This window comes from Lissotriton helveticus, chromosome 8, assembly GCF_964261635.1.
Source record: "Lissotriton helveticus chromosome 8, aLisHel1.1, whole genome shotgun sequence".
Lineage (NCBI taxonomy): Eukaryota > Metazoa > Chordata > Amphibia > Caudata > Salamandridae > Lissotriton > Lissotriton helveticus.
In genome coordinates this window covers 1,676,637,971-1,676,661,930 of record NC_136069.1, presented here as the reverse complement: position 1 = coordinate 1,676,661,930, position 23,960 = coordinate 1,676,637,971, and the positions used below count along the sequence as shown (strand labels likewise).

At 46.3% G+C, this 23,960-nt stretch overlaps 1 protein-coding gene across 1 annotated transcript in view; it reads right to left on the bottom strand.

Moving 5' to 3' along the window:
• Window positions 1-23,960, bottom strand: part of LOC144774081 (transient receptor potential cation channel subfamily M member 2-like) — a 334,005-nt gene that overhangs the window by 259,190 nt on the left and 50,855 nt on the right. The window contains exon 2 of the mRNA XM_078659108.1: window positions 10,767-10,944. Coding sequence (XP_078515234.1) covers window positions 10,767-10,944 — 178 coding nt within the window. The remainder of the gene's footprint in view (window positions 1-10,766; window positions 10,945-23,960) is intronic.

Genomic DNA, 23,960 nt, shown 5'->3' with positions numbered 1-23,960 from the left:
TCCCCGATGTACTTGTCGATGGATGCGCTCCCACCAGAGCTGCGTTCACTCCCTGATACTCTTTGGGCGACTGGTCCTAATGATGTAGGTCTATTGGAAATTCCACCCTATGTAGTAACTTTGAAAGCAAATGTCAAACTTCCACGAATTCCACAATACAGAATCTCTAGTGAAGGTGAGCGTGCGCTCCTACTGATAGTACAAGACCTGATCAAGAAAGATGTTGTAGAAGAGACTAGAAGTAATGTCTGTAATAGTCCTGTACTGCCTATTTTGAAACGAACTGACCCTACAAAGCCTCCAGTATATAGGTTCGTAATTGATCTTAGAGAGGTTAATAAAATTGTGATCCCACAGTTTCCTGTGGTTCCAGACATTACTGCATTGTTAACGTTGATTCCTGCTACAGCAGCATGGTTTTCGGTTGTCGACTTGAAAAATGCCTTTTTCAGCATTCCGATAGCCGAGGAAAGCAGAGATATCTTCGGTTTCTCTCTAGGAGGACGAAGTTTTAGATTTAAACGCGCTCCACAAGGTTATTGTGAAAGCCCATCCATTTACAGTCAAGCATTAAAAAGCCAGTTAGATTCCTTCGTACTTCCTCGTGGTTCTGCTTTAGTACAGTATGTCGATGATCTTCTAGTGGCTGCCGATGACAAGGAAACTTGCAAAACAGCTACGATTTCTTTATTGCATCACTTGTCAGATTTGAATCACAAGGTGTCACCTTCAAAAATGCAATACTGCTGCCAAGAAGTGACCTACCTAGGTCATCTCTTGTCAAAGGAGGGAAGGAAGTTGACCCCAGAGAGAATAAAAGCAATTACACAGATGAACGTTCCTAGCACGCAGAGAGAAGTACGTGCCTTTTTGGGTATTACCTCATATTGTAGGCAATGGATCCCAAATTTTTCTCTTCTAGCAAAACCATTGGTAGCCTTGACTGGGAAAGGTGTCCCGAGTCCGGTACCATGGTCTGCTGAATGTCAGCAGAGTTTTTCTGAGTTACGAAATGCACTGTGTTCAGCACCTGTATTGGGTACACCCGACTACAGTAAGCCATTCACGCTCTATGTCCACGAGAGAGAAGGTTGTGCATTGAGTGTTTTGACGCAGAAATTTGGTGATAAACAACGCCCTTGTGCGTATTTTTCATCAACATTAGATCCAGTAGCTAGAGCATTGCCTAGTTGCTTGAGAGCTACAGCCGCAGCTGCAGCTTCCATTCGACAATCTGCTGGTTTAGTAATGAACAACATGCTAGTAGTCATGGTTCCTCATGCTGTGGATACACTCATGAACCGAACCAAGACGCAACACCTTACCAGTGCTAGATTATCAGGTTATGAACTGACACTGTTAGCTAGTCATATTCAGATCAAAAGATGCAATGTATTGAATCCAGCAACATTGTTGCCGACTAGCGAAGAGTCGAGTGATTCCGAACCACACGACTGTTGTTTCAGAACTGAGGAAGAAACAAAAGGACGAATCGACCTAAAAGACACTCCGTTGTCAGAACCAGATGGCACGTTGTATGTTGACGGGTCTTGCTTCAAATTGGAGAATGGTGATGTGACTGCTGCTTATGCAGTAACGACGTTGAGTACGATTGTGGAGACTGCAAGAGTGAGTCAGAATTCGGCCCAGGCTGCAGAATTGATCGCGCTAACAAGAGCGTGCGTTTTAGCTAAGGGAAAGAGAGTGAATGTGTTCACAGATAGTCAGTACGCGTTCGGCGTGGCCCATAGTTTTGGCCGTTTGTGGAAAGAAAGAGGTTTCATTACGTCCCATGGGACTAAGATTCAACATGGTCAGCTAGTCAATGACTTGTTGGAATCTCTAAGCTTACCGACTGAAGTTGCGATTGTGAAATGCAGTGCTCATAAAGCAATCTCGGATAATGTTGGTCGTGGAAATGCTTTTGCTGATGAGATCGCAAAACAGACAGCTAGAAATATGATGAGTAGAATGTATGTTGCAACGTCTGCAAGATGGATTTCTGAGTCTGGAATGTGTGAAGACACAGTGGAAAGCGTGAAGGAAATTCAGAAAGAGGCGACTAAGGAGGAAAAACTTGCATGGAAAGAGAGCACGGGTAAATTGGACTCGAGTGGGTGTTGGATTGACTTGTCGGAACAACAGCGTTGGATGTTGCCTGATGCGTATGTGCTTGCAGTAGTGACGATGGCACATGGAACAGCGCACATCAGTTCAAAAGGGATTTGTAAGATGTTGGCTCCGGTCTGGAAGAATGACGGGATTAGTAGGTGTGCAGAGAGAGTGGTGAGGAATTGTATGGTATGCTTGATGCATAATCCTGGCAAGGGAATCCCCACACCTGCAGGTCACTTCGCTCCTCCTTCCTGCCCCTTTGAAGTGATCCAGCTAGACTTCATTCACATGGATCGTTGTAATAACCTGAAATACGTCCTAGTGGTAGTTTGTGCTTTCTCCAGATGGATCGAAGCATACCCACTGAAGGACAATACTGCCTTATCCACTGCCAAAATTCTTCTTAAAGAATACTTCCCCAGATACGGAATGCCACGGATTGTATGGTCAGACAACGGAAGTGAGTTCATAGGGAAAGTTATGCAGAGTGTGTGTGCCGGCCTAGGGATTAGACAGAAATTTCATAGTGCGAATCATCCCCAGTCCGCGGGTTTAGTCGAGGGTTACAATGGCACCCTTAAACTGAAACTCGCTAAGATACAAGCATCCACGGGTTTGTCCTGGCCAGACGCATTGCCTTTGGCTTTGCTATCAACAAGAGCAACTGTACATTCTAGAGTAGGGCTTAGTCCCTACGAAATAGTTTTCGGTCGTCCTGCAAATGTTTGGGGGGTACCTAGACCGAAAGAATTTAAGCAGCTGGAATACCCAATGTTAATTGATTACCTTTTCGACTTGACTGCTAAATTGAGTCTTATTCACCAACAGGTTTTCGATGCATTACCAAAGCCACCGGAGAGTCCAGGCCATCAGCTGAAACCGGGTGATCAGGTGGTCATCCGAAATTTTGCAAGAACGAAAAATCTTCAGCCCAGATTTATTGGCCCGTTCCAAGTCCTGCTAGCAACGAGAACTGCTATTCGTGTGGCCGGAAGAAGAAATTGGATCCATACGACTCATGCTAAACGTGTGCCTCTGCCACTTCCTTACGACAACTGGGTAAAGAAAGGAATCGGTGCCTCTGAAACGGAACAAATCCCCAGGTTCATACCTTTCAGCGATGCAGAACTGATCACGGATTCACCAAATTCTGACTCTCCTCCTGAAACTGCTCTTTTGAACCCTGAACATTTGTCATCTGTACCAAAAGAACATTTGTCATCTGCGAACGTGAACATTGCAACGTCAGCTGAAAATACATTGTTCCCAGATCAGACAGCTCCTGCAAAACTGAGATACAACTTACGTTCTTGCAATATGGACAAATAAAGCAGGAAACTGCCTATTTTCAGATTTGAATTTGCTATACATTGCCTCCAGCCAGGAAGTTTGCTAATACTATGTATTGTTTCTTTTTGTTTTAAAATTGCCTTGCCGTCTGGGTAGCCGTAGGGTCGTGGCTGTGTGCCTAGTTGAATCTGCGGGGGTCCGACACAAGGTCGATCTTTCTGTTAGTTCTGGGAACTCCCAGGGCTGATAGAGGCATTTTCATCTACGTACACATCATCAGTGGTCGCGAACGGTCGTAGAAGATGGAGCTTCCTGAGCTACAACGAGAAAATTTAATTTATGTTCGCAGAAATAGACTGAACAGAATACTACACAGCAAATGCTTTCTAATGCAATGTGCAGTTACATTTTTAATCGTTTTAATAACGTTGGTGGGTGGAATCGTCTTTGGTGTACATTTGATTTTTATGCCAGTAACTACAGTACCTTCCCTTGATCCTACTACTTCTACGGTTTCTTCTATGCATTCTTTCCACTCATTTCCTGAACACGAACAAGCTCGACGCTCAGAATTTATTAACAATACATTTGTACAGCTCTTGCATCAACACCAACTGATAGTTAATACTACAGACTGCTGGGTGTGTGGCTTGATACCTTACACTATGGATAAAGGCATTCCCTATTTAGTCTTGCCTTTCAGCTATAATGGATCATTTCAGGCTTTTCAGACCATTTTTTCATATGCCCTTGAGACCTATCCTCCGCGTCCACCACGGTCCACTAAATACAACTCAGCCAACAAAGCTTTAGTCCAGGGAATTATTGATATGATTAAAGACGTCAATAATACTCCATCTTATCCTAGAGATGAATTACTGGTGTATTTGAGTTGGAACTCTACAGAGTATCGCCTTGGTTTGGGAGAAAGCAAGCGTAAAAGCTCCACTTCAGTTTGGGTCGTGCCTCACCGAGGTCAGGTCTGTTTGCAAGGAAATGGGAGAAATCCGAGAGCTCAGCTAGGGAGCAGTGAGTGCGTTGAGACTTACGTATTTCCGTCTGACTCCTCCCCTGCCTTTCTGAATGCTAGGGGTACCTACTTCATTTGTCAGGACAGAGCATATACATGGCTGCCTGCTGACTTTTCAGGTTCATGTTATATTGCTCGATTGTTACCTCCGACATACACTGCTCCTTCAGATTATCACAAAACCAGAGTAGCAAGAGGTGTCTTCAGCAAGGAAGATACCGCTGGTCAAGAAGCTGGAGACTTTTTCAAAGGTTTCCTTCCGTTTTGGGGGCCTATGGCTAATAGTAGAAGTATACGTCAACTAACACGAGTAGTTGAATCTACTATTACAGAAACTGCTGGTGCCCTTAGTAACTTAACAGCTGAGCTTCAAGCGGATCGTCTCATGACGTTGCAGAACCGTATGGTTCTAGACGTAATACTTGCAGATCGAGGTGGGGTATGCAGAATGATCCAATCGAGCTGCTGTGTCTTTATTCCAAATAATGCTCCAACAGTCTATGAAGCGATCTCTAAGCTACATAAGATTTCCGACTCTATACACGTAGATAAGGGAAACTGGTCCTTCATGGAGTGGTTTTGGACTCTGGTATCAGAGTGGGGATGGAAGGTTCTGATGGTCATTGGTGTCATCCTAGTATGTCTGTTCTCGTGCTGTCTTATTATCCAATGTGGTCCCGCTCTGTGTAGCCTCTGTGCTGCAACCTGTTTCAGAAAACCACCTACATTAGGAGAAAAGACACGAGACAGGATGATGATACAACAACATGTCACTGACCTAATGAGCATAGAATTAGACTCTGACTCTGATATAGACTGAGTAATTGCCTATGTAAGGGCAAAAGGAGGGTCTGAGGTTCCGTGCGTGTTTATAACATTGTCGTAAATACATAATTTTGGTATCAGTGAACCGCAAATGACCCATTTAGTACATCCTGGTGTTTTCACTATGCTACGAGCAAGAGCACTCCAGTTACAAACACATTTCTGTTCTACCCGTGGCATCCATTTTAGAACACGGAAGCCATTTTGTATTCCTTGCCCTCACATAGTCAATGGACACGCAATGATCTCTTTCCATTAAAGGACACGTAGGCTTTAACCGGCAATTCACCTTGCTAGTGACACGTGCACCTTAGGCCAGCAACGCTGTAGCAGCATGACTCGGCAAGAACTGCCTCCCCAGCCTGAGGCCAGTCCTGCTATACTGGTTCTTGTGTTCGTTGGCCTGATCATGATTAGGCGGCCGAAACTGGTAACCGTGCCCATTTACGACCCACAAACATTTCTTATCCTGTCTTTCTATCTTCTACACCTGGCTCTGCTCCTTTCCTTCTGGGCCTTTATTAGGGGGAGGTAACGAAATTTACGATGAGGCGGTCCGGGTCTTGAATGAAGAATTGACATGGGATTATGATGGACTAGTGGGAACCCCTCATTCGTAATGTTTTGACATCAGATACTGTTGACGATTCCTGTGCAACGCCAAATATTTATTGTTTAAGACACGAATGTTTAGAACTGTGGTAACATGTAAAGAATTTGCCTGAAGCCCAATATTTAGTATATAAGGAGCAATCCTCTTTGTACAAATCGAACAGGCTCCTAGATACTGCCCATATGTAGTTTCTGTGACTTCTGTGTCCCTGCAGTAATAAACCTTTGGTCTTTGACGCCACCATCGAGAAGCCCGTGTTTCTGTTTGTTTGTGTACCAAGACAGGTTGAACTCCGGGGTCTTCGGGTGTTGTCCCTGACACCTCTGGACGGAACTAAAAAGTCCAGAACTCCACTGTGTGCCCCTCCCACGCGGTATACACCCGTTACGACGCAACTTTTACTCCGCACTACCATTACAACGCGGGCATTACAACGCATGGCATTACAACGCATTGCGCTGGGGGGCGCTCTAGGATAAGAGGTAAGTTTAATTTACTATCCAACACCTTCCCTAGGGTCCACGGGGACTGGAGTTAGAATAGTAAATTATACTTACCACTATCCAGCACCCCAAAGCGCTATGTGTTGTAACGGTATTCGTTGTAAATACCGCGTTGTAATGGTACGCGGAGTAAAAGTATGCGTTGTAACGTCATACATCCCTCCCACGCTGCCTCTGCTTAGAGCCTGGTCCCGTGTGCCCCTCCCATGCAGCCTCTGCTTAGAGCCTGGTCCTGTGTGCCCGCCCATGCAGCCTCTGCTTAGAGCTTGTTCCCGTGTGCCCCGCCCATGCAGCCTCTGCTTGGAGCCTGATCCCGTGTACCCCTCCCATGCAGCCTCTGCTTAGAGCCTGGTCCTGTGTGCCCAGCCCATGCAGCCTCTGCTTAGAGCCTGGTCCTGTGTGCCCCGCCCATGCAGCCTCTGCTTGGAGCCTGGTCCTGTTTGCCCCTCCTATGCAGCCTCTGCTTAGAGCCTGGTCCTGTGTACCCCGCCCATGCAACCTCTGCTTAGAGCCTGGTCCTGTGTGCCCCTCCCATGCAGCCTCTGCTTAGAGCCTGGTCCTGTGTGCCCCTCCTATGCAGCCTCTGCTTAGAGCCTGGTCCTGTGTGCTCCCTCCATGCAGCCTCTGCTTAGAGCCTGGTCCTGTGTGCCCCTCCCATGCAGCTTCTGCTTGGGGCCTGGTCCTGTGTGCCCCTCCCATGCAGCCTCTGCTTAGAGCCTGGTCCTGTGTACCCCTCCCATGCAGCCTCTGCTTAGAGCCTGGTCCTGTGTGCCCCTCCTATGCAGCCTCTGCTTAGAGCGTGGTCCTGTGTGCCCGCCCATGCAGCCTCTGCTTAGAGCCTGGTCCTGTGTGCCCTGCCCATGCAACCTCTGCTTAGAGTGTGGTCCTGTGTGCCCGCCCATGCAGCCTCTGCTTAGAGCCTGGTCCTGTGTGCCCCGCCCATGCAGCCTCTGCTTAGAGCCTAGTCCTGTGTGCCCCGCCCATGCAGCCTCTGCTTAGAGCCTGGTCCGGTGTGCCCCTCCCATGCAGCTTCTGCTTAGAGCCTGGTCCTGTGTACCCCTCCCATGCAGCCTCTGCTTAGAGCCTGGTCCTGTGCGCCCCTCCCATGCAGCCTCTGCTTGGAGCCTGGTCCTGTGTACCCCTCCCATGCAGCCTCTGCTTAGAGCCTGGTCCTGTGTGCCCCTCCTTTGCATCCTCTGCTTAGAGCCTGGTCCTGTGTGCCCCTCCCACACAGCCTCTGCTTAGAGCCTGGTCATGTGTACCCCTCCCATGCAGCCTCTGCTTAGAGCCTGGTCCTGTGTGTCCCGCCCATGCAGCCTCAGCTTGGAGCCTGGTCCTGTGTGCCCCGCCCATGCAGCCTCTGCTTAGAGCCTGGTCCTGTGTGCCCTACTATGAAGCCTCTGCTTAGAGCGTGGTCCTGTGTGCCCGCCCATGCAGCCTCTGCTTAGAGCCTGGTCCTGTGTGCCCCCCCCATGCAGCCTCTGTTTAGAGCCTGGTCCTGTGTGATCCGCTCATGCAGCCTCTGCTTAGAGTCTGATCTTGTGTGCCCCTCCCATGCAGCCTCTGCTTGGGGCCTGGTCCTGTGTGCCCTGCCCACGCAGCCTCTACTTAGAGCCCGGTCCTGTGTGCCCAGCCCATGCAGGCTCTGCTTAGAGCCTGGTCCTGTGTGCCCGCCCATGCAGCCTCTGCTTAGAGCCTGGTCCTGTGTGCCCCGCCCATGCAGCCTCTGTTTAGAGCCTGGTCCTGTGTGATCCACTCATGCAGCCTCTGCTTAGAGTCTGATCTTGTGTGCCCCTCCCATGCAGCCTCTGCTTGGGGCCTGGTCCTGTGTGCCCTGCCCACGCAGCCTCTACTTAGAGCCTGGTCCTGTGTGCCCTGCCCATGCAGGCTCTGCTTAGAGCATGGTCCTGTGTACCCCTCCCATGCAGCCTCTGCTTAGAGCCTAGTCCTGTGTGCCCTGCCCATGCAACCTCTGCTTAGAGCGTGGTCCTGTGTGCCCGCCCATGCAGCCTCTGCTTAGAGCCTGGTCCTGTGTGCCCCGCCCATGCAGCCTCTGCTTAGAGCCTAGTCCTGTGTGCCCCGCCCATGCAGCCTCTGCTTAGAGCCTGGTCCCGTGTGCCCCTCCCATGCAGCTTCTGCTTAGAGCCTGGTCCTGTGTACCCCTCCCATGCAGCCTCTGCTTAGAGCCTGGTCCTGTGTGCCCCTCCCATGCAGCCTCTGCTTGGAGCCTGGTCCTGTGTACCCCTCCCATGCAGCCTCTGCTTAGAGCCTGGTCCTGTGTGCCCCTCCTTTGCATCCTCTGCTTAGAGCCTGGTCCTGTGTGCCCCTCCCACACAGCCTCTGCTTAGAGCCTGGTCATGTGTACCCCTCCCATGCAGCCTCTGCTTAGAGCCTGGTCCTGTGTGTCCCGCCCATGCAGCCTCAGCTTGGAGCCTGGTCCTGTGTGCCCCGCCCATGCAGCCTCTGCTTAGAGCCTGGTCCTGTGTGCCCTACTATGAAGCCTCTGCTTAGAGCGTGGTCCTGTGTGCCCGCCCATGCAGCCTCTGCTTAGAGCCTGGTCCTGTGTGCCCCCCCCATGCAGCCTCTGTTTAGAGCCTGGTCCTGTGTGATCCGCTCATGCAGCCTCTGCTTGGAGTCTGATCTTGTGTGCCCCTCCCATGCAGCCTCTGCTTGGGGCCTGGTCCTGTGTGCCCTGCCCACGCAGCCTCTACTTAGAGCCTGGTCCTGTGTGCCCAGCCCATGCAGGCTCTGCTTAGAGCCTGGTCCTGTGTGCCCGCCCATGCAGCCTCTGCTTAGAGCCTGGTCCTGTGTGCCCCGCCCATGCAGCCTCTGTTTAGAGCCTGGTCCTGTGTGATCCGCTCATGCAGCCTCTGCTTAGAGTCTGATCTTGTGTGCCCCTCCCATGCAGCCTCTGCTTGGGGCCTGGTCCTGTGTGCCCTGCCCACGCAGCCTCTACTTAGAGTCTGATCTTGTGTGCCCCTCCCATGCAGGCTCTGCTTAGAGCATGGTCCTGTGTACCCCTCCCATGCAGCCTCTGCTTAGAGCCTAGTCCTGTGTGTCCCTCTGCAGTCCTTCTGTGATCCTTGTACCTGACCTGCAGCCAGTCTGTGACCACCACTCCCTACTACCTGTGTGTGTGTGTTGTCTCGCCTAACCACCTGCTGCGCTCCCCTACACGCTCTTTGTCTGAACATTCATCCCTCTGTAGCTTCCATCGTCCTGCAGCTTTTATGTGCACCCCTGACCGCTCCTGCATCTGCTGATGCCTCGCTGTCCTGCCGCCCTATGCATCCCTATTCCTCTCTTGCTCCGTCAGCATGCTAACCTGGCCAGCCCTGCCTTGGTCTTCTTTGTGCTATTCTACAACGCATAAGACCTTGGTGGGCCCCAGCGTGCCCTGCATCCTGCATCCAGCCTGGCAGCGTCCCCGCACCAGTCCCTGATTAGGACGAGGGCTGGTCCGCTGGTGGCTTACATAGACACTGGAATCCCACCGCACTAGTCTATGATACCTCTGTGCAGCTGCACACTCACTTCAGGACCTATTTCAGTAGATTTAGTGTTGCACCAGTGTACCTTCAGCACAGCTCCACACATTGCTTCTTTCTGCCTCTCATCCCGACACCAGGAGCCTGGGACAGTCTCTGAGCCCACCAGCTGGGGCAGTAATACAGACTTTATTCCTAGCAAGTTGATTTCCCGTCCTTTTTTATTTTGCACAATTTTGTTTTCCATGACTCACACCAATGCAACGTTGTCTTAATTCTCCTAAAGTGTCCCACAGAGAGTAAAGTATTAATATTTTCATGTCATCTATCGGTGAGCATGCACACCCTTTGCATGTCACACCCGTACCTTCCGGCATTCAGGTACCCCCGCCCAAACATTAGTTTACCCTATCAGGTTTACACCTGCTCACCAAGTTATAAGATTAATAATCACATAGGCAAAACCCACTGCATTTACCAATGCTTGTTAGGTCTAGCTTTGGCCAGCCCAAGCTGTCTGCCTGTACTCACATGAAGATTCTCACAGTGGAAACTGTCTTTAGTTCTTGAATCCTTTGCAGGTTGTCTGCTGTTCTCACGTGAGCTCACCCCTACACCAGGCCTTGGAACAGTGAAACTGTGACAAAGTTACTGATTCTAGAAACTGGTCTACTAGGGTGTCAATGTGAGTCTCTTCTCTCCCTGGTGGGGTGGGGGAGAGTTCAAATTATTACCAGATTCTGGGGGATTCCTTTGCTGTGGTATTCTGTGACACTCAGATTTTTTTTAAATATGAAGCACTAGATGTCTTCTATAGTTCATAGCTTTGAGATTCATAAGCCTCCCCCACCCACACAGCTCTATGTACCAGGAGGCAGCCCCTCCTACCCTGGCAGAATTACCTTCTTTCATTCTTTGCTTGGAGATGAATCTTTCCAGTTTGGTCCTCAGGGGGATCCTGGCCCAGTAATCCCCCCGTGTCCCATCGTCCACCAGGATGAAGTGAGAGTGGTTGTTATCCAGACAACGGTGGCTGTGTTGTTTATTCACATCCACATTGTACTTAACTGGGAGACCCCCCTGAAAGGAAAAACATGTAAGAATGGACCCCTCTGATGGCAACATTCGAAGACAGTTCAAGCAGCATATTTAAAAAATGCAACCTGCACAGGGCCAGTAAGATAATTTAAAGTAAAACAAAAACACCTGGGGCTTGGTGTAAGAAATGTATAGAATTCTCGAAACTGTGAGGTCAGTTCTCTGGGGACTGCAGAATTCAAGGGCAGTTAGGCAATTTTTATAGCAAGTACTGGCACTGTGCCTGGAAATACAGAAACATTAAAGTTGCAACTGCCTCTTTTTTAGGGGATAGCAGGGTGCAATAGTCAAGGCTTTTTGCAAATTGGTCTGGGGCCAGAAAGACAGGCAGGACAAGTATTACTCACAATGAATACACTGAATAGTTTGTTTTCATTCACTGGATCATAAAATCACAGATAACAATGATACAAAGTCAGTAACATCTTTAAATATTTGTAAAAAAAAAAAAAAAAGACATACCAAATTGTGTAAAAATTAATCTATTAATCAACAAGGTTTCTTGTTAGCGCAACTACTCACCCATAAGGGTCTCAAGACGCTTTGTGTGTGTGGGGGGAAATATGCAGTTCAGTCGAAGAGCCAGGTGTTGAGGTCCTTCCTGAATTGAGGCAGTGACAGTGATTGCCTGAGGTGTAGGGCAGGGAGTTCTAAGTCTTCGCAGCGAGGTTGAAAAAGGATCTACATCTGGCCGACATCTTGCGGATCTGTGGGATGGTGGCCAGGGCCAGTTGGGCGAAGCAGAGATGTCTGGTGGGCGTGTAGAAGGAGAGGCGGTGGTTGAGGTATGTAGGTCCGGCGTTTTGGAGGGCTTTGTTAGTGTCTCTAAAAAAAGAGAGGGACCCCAAAAGCCAAAGGGGTGGGGTTCCAAAAGACAGTGAGTCAAATACAAAATCCCCTTTGGACAAATTACAAACTAGATACTACATTTGCAACCTCATCAAACAGAAATTAATTAAAACAATACAGTCTAGCAAGAGCAGAGATGATGCAAAAACCGATATTAAAAATATGTATACAATTTATTATAACATTCATAAAAACTAAATTACAGTAAAATAAATATCTTTGCACAATTAAATAAATATACAGACAATAATGGCAACATGGGAATGATACATAGAAAATATTTCTAATTAAAATAGAAAGGGACACAATAGTCAGACATAATTAAATCAAACTCCAAATTGTACATATATCTTTGATACGGCATTACGGCAACGTAGGTTTACGTGCTACATCTACCAGCTTCGTTTTTTAGAAACACAAGGGTTCGAAGTGGCTTTTAAATCAAGTTGCCAAAACCGAAACGCGTCGATGCCAATTTGAATTGTGACACGCTAAGTCATTGGACTAAATAACTTCTCCATCTCAAAGATATATGTACAATTTGGAGTTTGATTTAATTATTTCTGACTATTGTGTCCCTTTCTATTTTAATTAGAAATATTTTCTATGTATCATTCCCATATTGCCATTATTGTCTGTATATTTATTTAATTGTGCAAAGATATTTATTTTACTGTAATTTTGTTTTTATGAATGTTATAATAAATTGTACATATTTTTAATATCTGTTTTTGCATCATCTCTGCTCTTGCTAGACTGTATTGTTTTAATTAATTTCTGTTTGATGAGGTTGCAAATGTAGTATCTAGTTTGTAATTTGTCCAAAGGGGATTTTGTATTTGACTCACAGGCTTTGTAAGTGTTCATGAGGAGCTTGAAGATGATTTTTATTCTTGATCGGGAGCCTGTGGAGGTCTCGCAGGTGACCGGTGATGCGGCTGAGGCGGGGGATATACAGGATGAGTCTAGAGGCAGTGTATACTGGATGTTTTGCAGTTTCATTAGGAGTTTTTGGGTGGTGCTGGCGTAGAGTGCATTGCTCTAGTTGAGTCTGCTGGTGACGAGCGCATGGGTCACCGTTTTCCTGGATCCAGTGGGGATCCACTTGAAGATCTTACGAAGCAGGCAGAGTGTGTGGAAGAAGAAGGATGAGACAACATTAATTTGGCAGTTCATTGAGAGGAGTCCAGGAGGATGCAGAGGTTTTGTGCGTAGTCTGTGGGTGAGAGAGGGGTTCAGAACAATGCGGGCCACCAGGTGTCGTCCCAGATGGAGGGGGAGGAGCCCAGGATGAGGAGTTCAGTCTTGTCTGAGTTGAGCTTAAAGCAGCTGTCCTTCATCCAGGTGGCGACTCACTTCATTCCGTTATGGAGTGAGTAAAGTTCAATACCCATACCCATTCATTGAAAAGAAAAACCTAAACCTATAAATAACATATTTACATTGCACCAAACAAATATCCCTCTGTCCAACAGCTCATAACCATAAGAGTTCCTCAAATGGACTGCAACGCAGACAAGAGGATGTGATTAGGTCAATAACTTAAATTAACAAACGCTAGTCTGCACTCATGAATGCCTTCATTTAGGACAGATTATTACAAATATTTGCAGCTGGGAATAATGTAAAAACTACAAGAAAAAAACCATATGTGATTGTTTTGATGGTAGGTCGCATGGGCAAATGTGAGTTTGAGGGTCCTGATGTTTTATCCTGGGAAGATACAGCCAACCTGCTATCAAGCTCATCTTCAAGGTGGTTAACAGAGGTTCCAAGACTAGACAAGACCTGGCAAAGATGTAAGCCCATGCACAGAGCTTACATGCTTCTGTGTCATCCGGCTCTGTTAACACTAATGACTTATTATCTTTCACAAAATAATGAATGTCTTGAGCGATCCTAGAAGGACCAAAGCATGTGCAAAGCCATACTTGTGTTACAATGTTTTATATGACTAAGTGAGGGACTCATATATACATTAGGAGACTTGACAATCTCTACAAAAATGTCCTTAGGTAAGTAAGCACATTGATTTGACACTATTTAAAACAATTACAAGTCTCGCACCCATTTGATTTTGTCACACACATAATGGAAACCAGTCTTTTCAGGACATGCAAATGTTAAGATTTATGGGAGAAAACACAATATCCTTTTCAAAAAGCAGGTCTCTATGGTTTCTACTACATACAGCAGGCCATGCGCCCTCCCCATAGGTTCCTACAGCCACTGTTGTTCCCTATAAACCTCCAGCATAATGAACTATCTGAGGCAACCTGCCTTGCAGAGAAGGGGTGTTGCTGCCATCAACTCAATATATTTTCTGGACAAACTTGAGACAAGTTGAGAACTGTTTAGGTCAGTATCAACAGTGACCCCAAGATAAGTGAAAGAAGTTACCCCTTAAATATCATGGTTTTAAATATGAATTGGTTTAAACCACAGGGCAGGGCGGCAAATAGGCAATAACCTGGGATTTTGCCAGGTTAGTTGTCCGACACAAAAAAATCCATGCACATGACATATTTAGTTAGTAAACACTGCAGTCCTTCAGGGTTTGTAGCATAAATATGGCATCATAAGCTTTATGGGGCACTCACCTGACTCCCTTTTTCTATTTGATGTTCCAGGTGCCCGACTCTTTTTGACAATACAGTAATTTCTCAGGTGTAACTTTGTGCCCATTCCCAGCCAAGTGGATGAGCAGAGAAATTGTGTCTTGTCTACAAGCTTCCTTTGTGTACAATACAATCAAATGATCATTGATGTGCTGAATTAGGGTCTGAATCCATGGTAACTGCAGGTTCTTGGTTCTCTAGGTTCTTTTTAAATATCTGTTTGAAATATGATGGGCTTTCAGTACACCCTTGTGGAGTGCGACCGCATGCAAAAGTCTTCCATTGGAACTGAACCATGAAGAGAAATGAAAGGGAACCAAGCAGAGCATTTGGCAAAGGTCAGCGGGCATGCAACATTCAGCTTCTGGGGAAATTTGGAACAAAATCTCAGCAGGGTTCAGTCCTACAGGATAGCATGGAATGACAATTTGGTAAATGTTAGAACTGGGATTTCTGGTAGGCTAAGGCTGACGCCAAAGCCAGGCAGAAACCACCATTCTAGTCAGGGCAAGGGAGTCACACGCCAAGATAACCCCTGCTCAACCCCTTGGTAGCTTGGCACGAGCAGACAGGCTTATCCCGGAGGCAATGTGTAAAGCATTTGCGCCTGCACACAACAGCAACAACATCCTAGGCACACCACAAAAGAAACTCCACACAAGGGTATATAAAAATAACTTCTGTATTGTCAAAACACATCAGATAGAAATCACACATGTACATTGTGCCAACTGGCACGGGCAATATTCACAAGGGATTATGTACAAGACAGGGCCTCTTGGGCCACTGTCAGAATCAGCACTTAGTAGAAATAGCACTTTTAGAACTTAGAATAAGTGTAACACAAAAGAACAACTATAGGTCACAACCAGTAACTACTGGTAAAGTTAGGTACACACTACGCAATACTAATAACCATAGGCCTAGATCACGCATGGACACATAACCTCTCTAGTATAACTATACTAGGCAAAACACAACCACCTAAGAATAAAATACACTTAGGGGTATAAGCAAGAACACATTACACATGATGCATCACAACATTCAGCGGTGTAAGAACAAGGCACATGATGCATCACAAACACATTCAGAGGTGCAGGGAAGGAAAACACATGATGCATAACAATACATTCAGCGGTCTAAGAACAAGGAAAAACACATGATGCATAAAACATTCAGCGGAGTAAGAACAAGGGAGACACATGATGCATAAAAACATTCAGAGGTGCCAGAACACAACTCAATAGCGCAAAAACACATGATGCCTAAAAACATTCAGAGGTGTAGGATCAAGGTGCGTAATCATATTAAATGCATTACATTTCCTAGCACCACATCACATTGCACAAAACTCACATAGTGAAATAAACTCTCACTAGCATAAACCTACATAGGTAAAATAACCTCACAGTCACATTGCGCAAACATCACCTTAGGCAATTACTATCAAACATAGCAAACTCACATTGCGCAGAAATCACATTAGGGCCTTGCGCCCTACCCACATACCAGTCCCCTTGGCCAACTGGCCATCTCAAGGAGACTCAACAGCCCTGTGTCCAGAATGTCAGGGCGCGCTTCCAATGCAGCGCCAGTCAGGGGTGCACCACCGGCGCAAACCTAAACGTTGCAGCTGCCCACTAATTGCTGGGCAGCTGGGAACACCAACAGGGCCTGAACATTGCAGCTGGCACTAAGTGCTGCGCAGCTGTAGAAGGCCTGGCACCACTGTGCCATCTCTGTCCCACACAGGGACTCTCTCCCTTGGCGCCTAAACGGTGCAGCTGCCCACTAATTGCTGGGCAGCTGGAGATCAATAAAAACTGCGACAGGGCCCTCACTGACCCTAGAATAGAACTGCGCCGCAGGGGTTGGAGCCACACAGGCTCTGAAGAAGATATGCGCAGGCTGGAGCCACATTGGAGCCACACAGGCTCTAAAATCACTGTACCCCTTTAGCCCACTAGCTCCTTAAATAAATATGTTCCCAGAGACTAGCGCTTAAAAATAGGGCCAGGGGGGTAGCCACACAGGCTCTTTAAATTACAATTCCCCTTGGTCGTGGGAGCCTCGACAGGCTCTAAACAAACATCTCGCAGGCAGGAGTGGGCGGGCACCGGCAATGTGCCCGACGCCCCATCTAACTAAAATGGCCCCCGGAGCCTTCTCAGGGCTCTACACAAATCTTGCCCCGTCGTTGGAGCCATCTGGTTCTATCAAAATGGTGGGGCGGCCCACTGTCATCTGGGGCCGCCCTAAGGCACAATCACACGGGGCTCTAACAAAAAATGTGTCCCAACGTTGGAGCGGCCCACTGGGCAAACGGGTCCGCTCTGAGTCCGTTTACTCTGCCAGTAAAGGACACCCTGGACAATCGGATTGCTAATTCTGGATCTTAGTCCTTGCACAAAGGAGGCAAGAACCCTCCCATATTGTCTCCAACTGGATTGTTGAGTCAGCTATAATTCCTATCCACAGTCGAATATTCAGACAAAATATCGAAAAACAAATATACTCATACCAAAATATAAAATCAAAAATATTGTGGTATGGAAATATCAACTGCAATCAATCAATCAAACATTCATAGCATTTATAAAGTTCACTACTTACCCGTGAGGGTCTCAAGGCGCTGGGAGGTGGGGAATGCTGCTACTGCTCGAAAAGTCAGGTCTTGAGGAGTCTTTTGAAGATCAGCAGGTCTTGGATCTGCCGTTGGTGGGTGGGGAGGGTGTTCCAGGTTTTGGCGGCGAGGTGGGAGAACGATCTGCCGCCTGAGGTCGCTCTTCGGATGCGGGGGACTGTCGCAAGGGCGAGGTCAGCGGAGCAGAGCAGGCGGGTAGGGGTGTTAGTCATGGAGAGAGTGGAGTCGGGGATGACCCCTAGGTTGCGTGCGTGGTTGGTGGGTGATGGGGCTGTTCCCAATGCGGTCAGCCACCAGGAGTCATCCCAGGCCGAGGGGGTGGGTCCGAGGATGAGGACCTCCATCTTGTCTGAGTTCAGCTTCAGTCGGCTGTTCCTCATCCATTCGGCGACGGTCTTCATCCCTTCGTGGTGGTTGTTTTTTGCGGTGTGGGGGTCCTTGGTGAGTGAGAGGATCAGCTGGGTGTCATCGGCGTAAGAGATGATGTTGAGGTTGTGCAGTGGTGCGACGTGGGCGAGCGGTGCCATGTAGATGTTAAACAGCATTGAGCTGAGGGACGAACCCTGGGGTATGCCGCAGATGATCTCGGTGGCCTCGGAGATGAAGGGGAAGGCGGATGCTTTGTGTTCTGCCAAAGAGGAAGGAGGTGGTCCAGTCCAGGGCCTTCTCTTGTATCCCGGCGTCGTGGATGCAGGTGAGTAGTGTGCGGTTGCAGACCGTGTTGAAGGCGCCTGACAAGTCCAGGAGGATGAGGACCGCGGTTTCTCCGTTGTCTAGCAGGGTACTGATGTCATCGGTGGCGGCGATTAGGGCAGCTTTGGTGCTGTGGTTGCTGCAGAACCCAGACTGGGATGGGTCCAGGATGCTGTTCTCCTCAAGGTAACGGGTCAGTTGTTTGTTGACCTTCGCTGGGAACGGGAGCAGGGAGATGGGCTGGTAGTTCTGGAGATCCTTGGGATCCGCCTTGAGTTTCTTGAGGAAGGCGTTGATCTCTGCATGCTTCCAGCTCCCTGGGAAGGTTGCTGTCTTGAAGGAGATGTTTTTGTACAAATATCCCGGCACTCAAAATTAACATTTCATATCTATATTTGATCAAAACAGGATGCTTTATATTCTCTCCAAATATCACTGGCGGTAAACAAGTTTAGGTTCTCAAAATTGGATGATGTTTAATTTAAAGCTATATTTAAGACATCAGAATTTCAAAGATTTCAGTTCCTGTCGCTTAGCTGGCGGATACATTCAGCTCGATAATTATCTGAGTCCATGAGGACCATCGCACCGCCTTTGTCGGCCGGTTTGATCGTGATCGACCGATCATTTGTCAGTGCTGTGAGTGCTTGTAACTCCTTTGTCGGGATGTTGCGGTATGTATTTCCCTTGTTATTCTCACACAAAAATTTGACATACTCAAGAACTGCTCTTTCAAAGGCCAGGACCTGAGGGGGTATTAAGTGTAATGGGGGATTGAAATTGGACCGGTTCTTAAGGCTCGTATTCGTGTTATCAATTTGAGTCTCAGACGGTGTCTTGTCTTTAAAGAAATGATGCAGCCGCACGTTTCTGAAGAATTGGGATAACTCCCGATGTACTGTGAAGTCGTCCCCATTGCTCATGGTAACAAAGCCTAAACCTCTGTTCCGGACCGACACCTCATCTTGTGTCAGTATTTTAGAAATAAGGTTGACTATTAGGTCCTGTTTTACTGAACCCCTCACGTCTGTCCCTGGTTCTGCCCCTGGTTGGTTTTGGACAGAGTTCCAATCTGATTCGGGGTGGTCGACGCTGGGTTCCAATGTGTTTGCGTTGGTGCCTGTTGATTCTGTGGGTTCCGTCGTGGCCCACGAAACCTTCCTTGGCCTCCCCCTAAAAAAGGCTGCAAGGGGAAATGAGGTTGAAAAGATTGCCAAGGATTCGGTTGTTGGAACTGCGGTGGAGGATAACCCCATGGAGTTGGAGGCCACCACTGCTGGAATTGGGGGCCATTGTAACCTCTCCTGGACGATCTCCTCCCTCTACCTCTTTGTTGATATTGTCCCTGATCATTGTGGTCTGACACATCTGAGTCAGCATCTGAGCTGCTGCCAGAGTAGGTGGATCCCAAACGTCTGCCCTTGTTGTTAAATGTGGGTGCAACATATTTGTCGCTAGTGTAAGGGTATACCACCTCATGCTTAAATTAGGCTAAGTCCTTTTTGAATTTCTCGATTTTAGATTGGAGGATAGAATCTTTGAGATCTTTATTGGTTTTGTTGGATTCCTCCAGATTCTTTTTAAAGATGATATTGGTTACTGTGGTCTTGATCTGAGCCTCCATGACCTGTATCTCTATCAGGATTGCGTCAGCGATCCTCTTGGCCATGCATATTATTAATAGAAGCCAGTCCCTCGTGCATCTCCAGGCTATTAAGGAGCAAATATTTACGAAATGTCTTGTCTTGTAAAAATAGCCTGGGAGCATTGGTCACTATGAGACCCGGAGGGGCGCAATTCCCACGCAGATATTCCGCCATAATTGCCCCGTGTATTACAGTACGTGTATGTGATTTCTTGAGAGCTGTCAGTGAGTCCCAGTCATTGCTAGTTGAAGTAGATGGACCAGAAAAGGTGTCTAGAATACTTGGTGTATTATCAAGTATATTCTGATAAGTGGCATCATCAAAAGCCAAACCTCTAAACTCAGTCATGCATCCGGAAGAACTGGCGCTTTCTAAACACCAGAAATGAACGAATCCCCATGCCTCTTTTTGCATTTAAGAGAGGGCGCAATTTGCGTGATGCCTTGGTGCATACGAGACCAAGGATGAAACCCAATATGAACAACACCCTATGGGACTTTCCTCCGGTCCAAGGTCACTTCTCTTGTGGCAATTGCTCCATATGCCCGCAGACTAAACAGACCAAAACCATAGACATTGGCACTCAAAGACCTTGGATTCAGACACAGTTCTCTAACTGTAGCAGTGACCATTTAATCTACCTAATTGAATGCCCCTGTAAAGAATGGTGTATGACCACAAAAAAGGTGCGACAATGCATGCTGGAACACAAAAGCACCTTCCATTGTGGCAAGTCTAATACTAAACTCACGAGACACTTTTTGGAGCTAAAACATAAGCCTGAAGAATTTTTCTGGACAGTTCTGGAAAAACCAACCATACCCCCCCATGTGAGTGACAGGACTAAATACCTATTTAGAAAGAGCAGAGGTGGGTGTTCAAGCTTAAAAGTGCCACACAAGGTCTTAATGATGATATTCCTTGGACCCTGCTATGAACATTATTTGTACAAACCTACATTATAGACGGTGTCTGTTTGGTCATGGTGTCCTTTGTATTTTATGTGCAGGTCATAGGAATACAATAGCAATATTCTGCGGTTTTTGTTTTGTTTTGTTTATTTTGTATATACCAAACTGAGTGACTGATGAGCATCTTTATGGATATAAGGGTATATAGCCAGTATAGCCCTTCCTATTTCATTAATATTGTAAGTTTCACACACATGAGGGAATATAGCCCTTTAACAAACTCCCTCGTGGGGGCTCCGTCTGTATTACACACAACGAATGCCCTGCAATGACTCCCTGTTTTGCCCAGGTCTTACTAGTACATGTGAGTGCTTACGTGGACAATGTTGTATGCTCATCGCAATGTGTACACATTTCCGGACTACAATTTCTAGTCCGATGACGTCACATTGTAGTTCTAACTTCCCATTGGTCTGGCACCTATGACGTCATGTGCCACATGATCCAGCCCGGTTAGCACTAATGGCGGCCTGTTACGGCGAAACGCTACCTCCCCCTGCCTCAGGATACAACCTGGGGTATCGACGGATAGGTAAGTGTTGTTATGACCTTATGATCCGTTTTTATAGCATAGCGGAGCGCTCCCACACTGCGCCTTTGTGTGCATTTCGTTTTTGTGGAGAGTGGCTAAAAACACCATGAGTCACGCAGCATGGGGCTGAGCAAGTACTACTATCTTGCGGACAACATCGTTTATTTTACTCTACAAATGTGGAGTGGAACCATTTTGAACAATAATCAGTTGTAATACGGGCTCCCTAGCTTTTTTGAGAGGTAGTATTATCTGGCTCATTGTTAATACCATGAATGCTCAAATGTAGTTCTTTGGCTAGTCCTGAACACTTCTCTCTCCAATATACTGCGTTTTTGGGAGACATGCCAATTTTTATTTTGATCATTTTAACTTTGAGGACACATGTAATTTTACTATTAGGAATCAGCCCGATTACAACAATTTGTCCATGCACATCCCTGATTGGACATATGGCTCATTGGGTTGTTGTACTTTTTACTCCTACTTTGTAGGGCGGTGCCTCCTATGACCTGAGTCAGAGCCAGGAGAGGTGAGTCTTGTTACCTCACACAGGATAGGTGAGTGGACTACTTTTGCATTTTCTCTTGTAAACACAGAACAGGTTTAAAAGGCAGTGATTGACATAGCATTTCAATGTGTATTCTGGATTTTTGATGCTTGCTTTATCTCTACAGGTATGAATAATCATCCATCCTGTATAGAGGTACTGTGATTGGTCCCATGTAATAACACTGTGATACTTTTATGGTTTTTCGTTTTCACTGTTTTCCAAAATTGCACTTAATCCATAACAACTAGGTCCTGAAGAAAGCCGAGGTCTATTAACCCACTACGGCTGAAACTAGTGGACCATTTCTCTCGGCAGATTAATTCAAAACCGAGACTGTGTTTTTTAACAAGTCCACCAGTGGTCATTAATAAATGTGTCTTGGACCACTGTTGTATCTTTTTTAACTCACTCACACTTTCACTTTTGTCTTTGCACTGCATCGGTATACTTTTTTGAGATACTTAGTCCTTTCTATCTTTGTCACAACACGCCTAGCCTACCAGCGTTTGGCTTGTTGCCAGAAGAGCTGAGGTGACAGGGGTACTTGTGGATCTCCAAATGATGACACTGGCCACGAAGGGCAGATGATGGAAATCCTAATTAACTTCTTCTCCCCTCCTCAAGGTTTCTCCTGGCATGAAGTCGCATTTGCGTCATTATCTTTTTACTACCACTAATTGTCAGACAGTCAAATTATCTGTTTTTGGTCCTGCTCGTACCCTGGTTCTGTGTCTACTTTTCTTTCTTTTTTTCTAGACCACCAGTTTTCTTGTGTTGTTTATTAGTAGGATTGGGGATTGAAACTGGAGGGGTCTTTAAATACTTTCCCTATGACGCCCTCTCTCTCCCTCTCCGGGAGTTGAGTTCCGTGTGTTTAACTCTTATGTCTGTCCAGTTCTGACACAGTTCGTATACATCTTTAATCTGCTAAGAACACATGTAGTTCCTTGTCAAAATTGATCTCCATTTCGACTGCTCGCAGTTTAATGATCCATTGTGTCTCAGTCCTTCTTAGTGTGAGCGTTCTGTCGCCCCCCCTCGGTCCACAGATAGTATGGGAAATCCCATGGAATCTGATTCCTCGTAGTTGTTCTAGTGTGTGGTTCTGGTTAAAATGTACCGCAAGGGGATAGCTACAGTTATTGTTTCGAATTGCTCTCACATGTTCTTGGATTCTTTCCCTTAAGGGTCGTATAGTACTGACTATATAAATTAATCCGCAGCAACATATGATACAGTAAACTACATAGTTTCTGTTACAAAGGAGATGTTGATGGCCTTCTAGAGGTGGGGTGCGATGGCGGTGCTGGCTTTGTTGAAGATTGTGGTGCGGGCATGGGTCTGACGGGGATACGGAGTGGACGGTGTTCATGAGCTTGATGATGTCGTCCTCATTTATGTTTGTCCAGGAGAGCAGATGGTTGGTGGGGATGGTGGTCGTGAGGATGGAGGCCTAATGGAGGTCTCAGACTGCAAGAATATCGATGTCAAGAATATTGTTTTAAGGTAAGTAATATCGATTTTTTTAAATGATGTAGTCATTATTATCATTTGCAAAAATATAGTTGTTTAAAAATATCAATTTTAAATTATTGTTATGTTTTTTGGTATTTTTTTAAATGTATATGATATTATTGTTTGTATAATTATTGTTTATGATTAATTATATATTTGTTAAATTTTTTGTATTTATTAACCCGTTTCGTGCTAGTGACGGAACCACTCCGTCACGAGCCACGGGCGCGCTGTGCTCATGACGGAGTGGTTCCGTCACGCCGCGGCCGCTCCGCCCACGCTGCATCAATTCCGTGCCTGCGCGGCTGAATTAATGAGCGGGCGGGGCTGTGACGGAACCACTCCGTCATGAGCACAGCGCGCCCGTGGCTCGTGATGGAGTGGTTCCGTCACAAGCATGGCAGCGCCGTGCGACCCCCCCTACCCCCAAAAGGGGTAAACTTTTTGTGATTTTTAGTTCCGTAGTAGGTTGTGGACTATAGGGGTATAGTGTGTTAAGTAATTTAATTATAATAAATTAATTCATATTTTTTATTTTATAATATTTATTTAATTGATATTAAATAATGTTAATTGTGCTATACATTTTAGGAATGTAAGTTTTATGTGCAGGTACAGGAGTTTATAGGGGTAAAGGGTGGGAAGTAATTTATTTTTAATTATTTATAAGTTGTTAATTAATATATAAATTAATTATTGACGATAATTATGTTAAATGTGCAAAGAATTGTGCGCACATATTAAAGCATGGGAAGTAATTTTTTTGAATTAATTAATAATTATTTGTTAATTAATATTAATTAATTAATTGTGTTTATTGTGTAAATAATTATTTTTTGTAGGTGCCTGCTGTGGAGTTTTTAGGGGTAAAGGGAGGGAAATGATTTATTTTTAATTAATCAATGATTAGTTGTTAATTAATATTAATTAATTGATAATTAATTGTGTTGATTGATTAATAATTTTTTTTAGGT